Source organism: Ranitomeya variabilis, chromosome 7 (genome assembly GCF_051348905.1).
Source record: "Ranitomeya variabilis isolate aRanVar5 chromosome 7, aRanVar5.hap1, whole genome shotgun sequence".
Lineage (NCBI taxonomy): Eukaryota > Metazoa > Chordata > Amphibia > Anura > Dendrobatidae > Ranitomeya > Ranitomeya variabilis.
Genome location: NC_135238.1, coordinates 207,477,193 through 207,486,586, shown reverse-complemented (window position 1 = coordinate 207,486,586; position 9,394 = coordinate 207,477,193). Strand labels below are relative to the sequence as shown.

The 9,394-nt window shown below is 43.7% G+C and overlaps 1 protein-coding gene across 3 annotated transcripts in view; it reads left to right on the top strand.

Moving 5' to 3' along the window:
* The first annotated feature begins 4,665 nt into the window (after positions 1–4,665).
* Positions 4,666–9,394, top strand: part of CERS6 (ceramide synthase 6) — a 237,715-nt gene continuing 232,986 nt past the window's right edge. For 2 of the 3 annotated variants that reach the window (XM_077272786.1, XM_077272785.1), the window contains exon 1: positions 4,693–5,087. In XM_077272786.1, coding sequence (XP_077128901.1) covers positions 4,918–5,087 — 170 coding nt within the window. In that variant the 5' untranslated portion in view covers positions 4,693–4,917. Of the gene's footprint in view, positions 5,088–9,394 lie in introns of all 3 variants that reach the window. The other variant, XM_077272784.1, reaches the window with a different exon arrangement.

The following is a 9,394-nucleotide window of genomic DNA, read 5'->3' as shown; positions in this document are numbered from 1 at the left end:
AAAATGGACCCCAAAAGTTGTTGTACAATTTGTCCTGAGTACGCCGATACCCCATATGTGGGGGTAAACCACTGTTTGGGCGCATGACAGAGCTCGGAAGCGAAGGAGCGCCATTTGACTTTTCAATGCAAAATTGACTGGAATTGAGATGGGACGCCATGTTGCGTTTGGGGAGCCCCTGATGTGCCTAAACATTGAAACCCCCCACAAGTGACACCATTTTGGAAAGTAGACCCCCTAAGGAACTTATCTAGAGGTGTGGTGAGCACTTTGACCCACCAAGTGCTTCACAGAAGTTTATAATGCAGAACCGTAAAAATAAAAAATCATATTTTTTCACAAAAATTATTTTTCGCCCCCAATTTTTTATTTTTCCAAGGGTAAGAGAAGAAATTGGACCCCAAAAGTTGTTGTACAATTTGTCCTGAGTACGCTGATATCCCATATGTGGGGATAAACCACTGTTTGGGCGCATGGGAGACCTCGGAAGGGAAGGAGCGCCGTTTGACTTTTCAATGCAAAATTGACAGGAATTGAGATGGGACGTCATGTTGCGTTTGTAGAGCCCCTGATGTGCGTAAACATTGAAACCCCCCACAAGTGACACCATTTTGGAAAGTAGACCCCCTAAGGAACTTATCTAGAGGTGTGGTGAGCACTTTGACCCACCAAGTGCTTCACAGAAGTTTATAATGCAGAACCGTAAAAATAAAAAATCATATTTTTTCACAAAAATTATCTTTTCACCCCCAATTTTATATTTTCCCAAGGGTAAGAGAAGAAATTGGACCCCAAAAGTTGTTGTACAATTTGTCCTGAGTACGCTGATACCCCATATGTGGGGGTAAACCCCTGTTTGGGCACACGGGAGAGCTCGGAAGGGAAGGAGCACTGTTTTACTTTTTCAACGCAGAATTGGCTGGAATTGAGATCGGACGCCATGTCGCGTTTGGAGAGCCCCTGATGTGCCGAAACAGTGGAAACCCCCCAATTATAACTGAAACCCTAATCCAAGCACACCCCTAACCCTAATCCCAACAGTAACCCTAACCACACCTCTAACCCTGACACACCCCTAACCCTAATCCCAACCCTATTCCCAACCGTAAATGTAATCTAAACCCTAACCGTAACTTTAGCCCCAACCCTAACCCTAACTTTAGCCCCAACCCTAACTGTAGCCTTAACCCTAGCCCCAACCCTAGCCCTAACCCTAACCCTAATGGGAAAATGGAAATAAATACATTTTTTTTATTTTTCCCTAACTAAGGGGGTGATGAAGGGGGGTTTGATTTACTTTTATAGCGAGTTTTTTAGCGGATTTTTATGATTGGCAGCCGTCACACACTGAAAGACGCTTTTTATTGCAAAAAATATTTTTTGCGTTACCACATTTTGAGAGCTATAAATTTTCCATATTTTGGTCCACAGAGTCATGTGAGGTCTTGTTTTTTGTGGGACGAGTTGACGTTTTTATTGGTAACTTTTTGGGCACGTCACATTTTTTGATCGCTTTTTATTCCGATTTTTGTGAGGCAGAATGACCAAAAACCAGCTATTCATGAATTTCTTTTCGGAGAGGCGTTTATACTGTTCCGCGTTTAGTAAAATTGATAAAGCAGTTTTATTCGTCGGGTCAGTACGATTACAGCGATACCTCATTTATATTATTTTTTTATGTTTTGGCGCTTTTATACGATAAAAACTATTTTATGGAAAAAATAATTATTTTTGTATCGCTTTATTCTCAGGACTATAACTTTTTTATTTTTTTGCTGATCATGCTGTATGGCGGCTCGTTATTTGCGGGACAAGATGACGCTTTCAGCGGTACCATGGTTATTTATATCTGTCTTTTTGATCGCGTGTTATTCCACTTTTTGTTTGGCGGTATGATAATAAAGCGTTGTTTTTTGCCTCGTTTTTTTTTTTTTTTCTTACGGTGTTTACTGAAGGGGTTAACTAGTGGGCCAGTTTTATAGGTCGGGTCGTTACGGACGCGGCAATACTAAATATGTGTACTTTTATTGTTTTTTTTTTATTTAGATAAAGAAATGTATTTATGGGAATATTTTTTTTTTTTTTCATTATTTTGGAATATTTTTTTTTTTTTTTTTTACACATTTGGAAATTTTTTTTTTTACTTTTTTACTTTGCCCCAGGGGGGGACAATACAGATCGGTGATCTGCCAGTTTGCATAGCACTCTGACAGATCACCGATCTGCGAGAAGTGCAGGCTGCTTCACAGTGCCTGCTTTGAGCAGGCTTCTGTGAAGCCACCTCCCTCCCTGCAGGACCCGGATCCGCGGCCATCTTGGATCCGGGTCTGGAGCAGGCAGGGAGGGAGGTAAGACCCTCGCAGCAACGCGATCACATCGCGTTGCTGCGGGGGGCTCAGGGAAGCCCGCAGGGAGCCCCCTCCCTGCGCGATGCTTCCCTGCACCGCCGGCACATCGCGATCATGTTTGATCGCGGTGTGCCGGGGGTTAATGTGCCGGGAGCGGTCCGTGACCGCTCCTGGCACATAGTGCCGGATGTCAGCTGCGATAGGCAGCTGACACCCGGCCGCGATTGGCCGCGCTCCCCCTGTGAGCGCCGCCGATCGCGCTGGACGTACTATCCCGTCGGCGGTCATACGGGCCCACCCCACCTCGACGGGATAGTACGTCGGATGTCAGGAAGGGATAGGCTTTTCACCATATACTTTGCATTCCTGTGTGAACATGCCACATACAGACTATTTTTTTGCACGGGTGCTCCAATTAGCCAATTCCTGATTGTAGGTTGGCTGCATCGGTATTATTTGCACCTGTGTTTTTGCTATCTTCATTTGGGCCTGGTGCACCCTGGGTAGTGCAATTGTTGGAGGCCTTGAACAGGTAAGCATCCCTGCCTGTGTTCTGGTGTTTTTTGTTTTTTTTTTCAGTCCTGGGCAGGCATTCATGAATTGGCCAATTTATGTGCTAAGAACCTTCATTTTTGTAAGTTCATCTTATTGAATAATAATACAGTTCAGATTCAATGTTTTCAGTATTTGCACATACTCCTACAGAGTGCTGCTGTTTTCTTTTTCTATCTCTCTATGTATTATCTATCTATCATACTGACCAGTGCGAAACGGCCGTACGGCCTAGTAACCTGTTCCTCTAGCCATGACGTTTTAGGTATTTGAATAAAAGCAAGAAGTTTTAAGGATCGGTGAGTGCTATCTTCAATTTTTCTCTTTACTGCACAAACTATGTACTGTTTTTCTGGATGAGCACCCGAAGTCCACAGGTGCGGTCTAAATTCAGAGGGCATCAACCGAGCAGATGGTAATCTTGCACAGTAGCAGTGCCGTCAGACTATTTCTTTTCTTTCAAGATATGAAGATTATCTACCTATCTATTATCTATCTTCTATCTATCTAGCTATTATCTATCTATCTATCTATCTATCTATCTATCTATCTATCTATCTATCTATTATCTATCTGTTATTATCTATCTAATATTTATATATATATATTATCTAACTATTACGGTATCTATTATCTAATTATCTACTATTATCTATCTAGTATCTATCTATCTATCTATCTTTCATCTGTTATCTATTATCTATCTACTATTATCTATCGATCTATCTATCATCTATCTGTCTATCATCTATCATCTATCATCTATCATCTATTGTCTATCTATCTATCTATCTATCTATCTATCTACTATTATCTATCTATTATCTATCTTCTCTCTATCTATCTATCTATCATCTATCTGTCTATCATCTATCATCTATTGTCTATCTATCTATCTGTCTGTCTGTCTGTCTGTCTGTCTATCTATCTATCTATCTATCTATCTATCTATCTATCTATCTATCTATCTATCTATCTATCCATTATCTATCTCTAAAGTAGATTCAATTTACCCTATAATTATCCATGAGTTTAGCTGTTAGCAGAAGGCTGTACCAACGTCTTATGTCTATTCTTTGTTTCTAAATCGCCACATTTAGCTTTCGGTGACCATTTCTCGCAGTTCTACAGTGTAGACAGGGTTAAAATCAGTACCAATTGCTATTTTGATGTACTCAGAAAAGTTGTCTACCCTTCCCCCACACAAAAGATGAGACCAGGGCTCTAAATACTTGCCTGGAATAGTAGTATCAGTAGTGTCGTATCCTATTCCCTATCTGTAACTATACGGATATAATGTGCCATGTTCTACGCAGTAAAATATATTTTTATAGATATCCACAAATTAGATAATATTTGCTTCCAAATGCAATTCTCCACCTAAACCTTAATGGTTTTTAGTGTAAAATGTACTTTAGTGTATGAGTAAATATTTAGAATATTGTGTAAATATTGATTACATCTATGTAAATGTTTATTAGACGATGATAATGATGATGATTATCATCTATAGAGTCATTATACTCCTAAAAATATCTGCATCATCTCCTTTCCAAGAAATGGCTAATGCCCTGCCTGTAGGCTTCACCTGGCTCCAAACTGGGGATTTGTCCCTCCTTATGGAGCCTTGGAGATGCCCTAAGATGCTGCAGCTCTGAGCACATTGTGCTGCCCTCACTAATCTGTGCAGAGGAGGAATACATGGGGCATCACCCAATAAAGGCAGGCACCCTGGCCAATCCTGGGCATGCTCACAGCAGAGGGCACCCAGGCTTGCAGCAGCTGCAGATGCTCCTGTGTGTGCAGAGTCCTCCCCTTCCCTAATGATGAGAAGGAAGAGAAAGGAGGAATAGAGGCAGAGCTAACACTGATTAGCAGCCAGGACTTCCCACAGACACCTCCAAATCTACCCAGCAGCATCATTGTCCTCCAGCATCAGCACCATCCTCCCAGCAGCTGCTGCTGCATCAGGTAGACCCACAGGAAAGCATCCCCGGAGCAAGGGCAAGGAGTCAAGATGGCAGGTATCCTAGTTTGGTTTTGGAATGAGAGATTTTGGTTGCCTCACAATGTAACCTGGGCTGATCTGAAGAACACAGAGGAGGCTACTTTCCCCCAGGCTGAAGATCTGTACCTCGCCATCCCTCTGGCATTCTGCATCTTCATGATACGCCTGTTCTTCGAAAGGTAAAGACATTGGAATACTATGTAGACTTTTGCCTGAAAACTATGAGGATGTGGGGTGGCTTGAAATCTATACGTAGACGGGTCAAAATTGTTATCATTGTCCAATGCTCTGTTGAATTCACTTGTACTCAAGTTGTATCAGTTGGAACTGGGCTGGTTAAGAGCTTCTGCAGCAGCTGCATTGGGGAATAGACATTGCGCTTGGTCAACTATTATAATTTCTTGGGATTTAGAGTGTATTTATTACTAAACCTAAAGTGCACGGACTATAAGAGAGCTGCTATTATCATTCATGGATTCCTAGAAGTGGTGATAAAGTAACATTGCAGGTCTTCCTGACAGTCATCCCCATTGATTGATGAAAACTGCAATCATCTCGAAATGACTGATAAGAGAGAACAATAGAATGTATCAGAGCAAGATGAGATGAGAATATCTGGAGTCTTTTAGTTGTATCAAAATATATCAGGAATCAGTGGCCCGAAGAGCTTGCAATCTAACGTGTGTGTGCACCATGGCATATGGTGCAGCATTGTAGGAAGGCTCAGTGTGGTCTTATCTCCTCGGGCCGATCCTTAATGTAACACATATAGCAAGGATCGCACTGTGGGATGGGATAATCTGTCTCTGCTTTCAGCAGATTGTGCTATTACTGTCAGTAGGAGGCGAGATCTGCTTGGGACTCCTCAGCAATACTGAGGGTAACAGAGGTCAACTCCATGTCTCCTCTGATGCTGATGATCTGTAAAGAAAAAGAAAGGATATTACTGGGGGGATTCATCTTTATTCACCAGCCTTTGTCAGCGAAGGGTTAAAACAGAATGCCTCTTTCCAGCGTTCCATTATCACAGCGACAGCTAATTGTTTTCTCTCGTTTCTGCCATAATTAATTAGCGCTATCATGTAATGTGGGATGATGCTATTGTGAATGGAGAAGGGTGTCACCTCAGCTCCTAATAATATCTGGATGTTTGCTGCAGTCTTTTCACAGATGGTTGTGGGAATGTGGCCACCTCTTATCTAGTAGGAGGCCATAATTGGGACCCGGGTTATCATAATCCTTGGGGCTGGGATAATTCTTCACTGTCACTTCTTTAGGAACTTTGAGAACTGTGGTCATTACTGCCTAAAGGATCAGGCTCACAGACCCTTGGTTACAATTTAAGTACACGGCAAGTTTTAAAGGGTTATTCCCCCCAAAAAATAAGTTACTGAATATTGGGGGTCTGACTGCTGGTACCACCAGTAATTCAGAGAGCGAGACTTTGGACCCTGAGAACTATACTCTGCAGACCTTGAATGGAGAGCTGTACTCAACTTCATCCCACAGCCCGTTAGACAATAAATGGATCACAGGTTGAACGTATGCACCTCTGTCCAATCTAGACTGTGCTTTGCATCATTCTTGGGATCCAGTGGTCTGACCTCCAGCCATCAATAATTTATCCAATGTCCCATAGATAAAGGATAACGTAATATCGTGGGAATAATCCTTTAAGTTCCTATTCATTAAAGCCCCGCTAACTTCTTCCACGTTGGTAGATCAGTGGCTCCAATGATGTTGCGTCTGCACCTACCAGTCAAGACATGCAGGATGTGTTATGGGATATATATAAACTAGACTTACGCTTTAAGCCTTCACCTCTGTGTTTCCTCTATAGATAAGGGTTCTCTCTGGGTTCTCCCCACCAAATCGTAAAGTTGATGGAACCAACCCTAGTGCCAAGGGCCCTAATAAAGCCAACTGTAGTTTTTGGTCATCGTCCTCCTTTACTTCAATTAATAAGCAGTTGAACAAAATGAATAATGACTTGATTAAAGAGTACGACTCCTGGAAATATGTTATTACGTTTTTATATATCAGTACTAGAACATGTTTCAATTTGCCCATGCATATGACCGTCGGTTGAACCTTCTACCTTCAGCCTTCTAATTTGTATTTTGTATTTTGCCGTCTCTCCTTGAGTCTCCCTTGATAGCAGAAGTTTGGATGACAAAGTCTGATACTTTGTTCCTGTAAGGACACAGTGTTATATGGTCATATAAATCGGACTGAGATCGGAATGATGTGTACGGACTGGCTGGCGGCTCTCCTGACCCAAGCGTGACAGCTGCGTAGAAATACTTTAATTGTCACGCTCGGGACAGAGGAGTCACCGGCCGGTCCGTGCACTGCGCTCCGATCTCAGTGTGATTTATACTACTGTCTGACTGCGCTCTCAAGATGAGACGCTGCCAGAGATTTCTGACTGCGGACTATTCTACTGTCCCTGTTGAGAACATACACACTTTAGGACGTGTGTGCGTGGGCGTTGGGATCTGGATGAACATTTGTTCTCCTGACAGCTCTCTTAGATATTAGGCCACCATGAGACACAGGTTGTGATAGCTGCTTTATTCAACATCTAACTTCTTAATCTCAGGAGATAGGAAACTGCATTATAAAACATCAGCATACATAGCCACCATGATATTAGAAGTACTATAATAGTAAATCAGGCTGGAAAACTTTGCGAAAATAAAGTGTGACATCATTTTATTTATGTTACTCACTTATGTAGCACCACTAATTCCGTAGCGCATTACAGACATGATCATCTCTGTCCCCGGTGGGGCTCACAATCTACATTCCCTATCAGTATGTCTTTGGAATGTGGGAGGAAAGCGGAGTGCCCGGAGGAAACCCACGGAAACATTGAGAGAACATACAAACTCATTGCAGATGTCGTTCTTGGTGAGATTTGAACCCCGAACCCAGAGGTGTATCTAGCCTTTCCAGCACCCGGGGCAAAGGATCAGTTTGGCGCACCCCCCCCCCCCCCAAACCTCCCCCATTTGAACCTTAACTCTATTGAAACTGTATGACCAAGCCAAGGTACATTCCTGAATCCCCATAATGTTAAAATAGATACCAATAAAAGTAAAATTAATTGAGACATCAGCAGGTTAAGTGTTTTTGAATATCCATATTGAATCAGGAGCCCCATATAATCCTGCATAAAGGTTAATAATGGCCCCATAAGATGCTCCATAGACACATTTGCCCAATATAGTGCTGCAGAAACGTTGATTATGGCCCCATACAGACACTTGCCCCATATAGTGCTGCACAAACGTTATGGCCCCATAAGATGCTCCATACAGACACTTGCCCCATTATAGTGCTGCACAATCGTTATGGCCCCATAAGATGCTCTATACAGACACTTGCCCCATTATAGTGCTGCACAATCGTTATGGCCCCATAGGATGCCCCGTACAGACACTTGCCCCATATAGTGCTGCACAATCGTTATGGCCCCATAAGATGCCCCATACAGACACTTGCCCCATATAGTGCTGCACAATCGTTATGGCCCCATAAGATGCCCCATACAGACACTTGCCCCATTATAGTGCTGCACAAACGTTATGGCCCCATAAGATGCCCCATACAGACACTTGCCCCATATAGTGCTGCACAAACGTTATGGCCCCATAGATGCTTCATACAGACACTTGCCCCATATAATGTTGCACAAATGTTATGGCCCCATAAGATGCTCTATACAGACACTTGCCGCATTTGCTGTTGCTGCGATAAAAAAAATCACATGCTCACCTCTCCGTCGCTCAGGCCCCCGGCACTTTCAATATTCTCCTGCTCCTCGTTCCAGCCGCCGCTCCGTCTTCAGCACTGACGTTCAGGCAGAGAGCGCGCACTAACTATGTCACCGCGCCCTCTGACCTCAGCGTCACTGCTGAAGACGGAGCGGCGCCAGAATGAGGAGCAGGTGAATATCGCGCAGCGCAGCGCTTCCCTCCCCATTATACTCACCTGCTCCTGGCGCGGTGCAGTCCCTGCTTCCCCGGCGCCGCAGCTGTACTGAGCGGTCACCATTACCATTCATTACAGTACTGAATATGCGGCTCCACCCCTATGGGAGGTGGAGCCGCATGTTCATTACTGTAATGAGCGGTACCATGTGACCGCTCAGTACAGGACGAGGAGCCTCCTTGGACCACCGCATCATCAGGCGGCCCACTGGCGCCCCCCTGTCGGCTGTGCCTGGGGCACATGCCCGGCTGCCCCCCCCTGGATATGCCACTGCCAGAACCCCAATGCTACAAAGTGACAGTGCTAACAACTGAGCCACTGTGCTAACCACTGAGTCACTATACTAACCACTGAGCCACCGTGCTGCACATCATTAATTGGTATGTGGTGGGTGCATGTATAGCTTTTGCACAGGGGATGGATAATGTCAAGTTTTTGGAACATACAAGTGTGCATGTGATCTGCTAAACAATCCAAATAGTGTGCAACG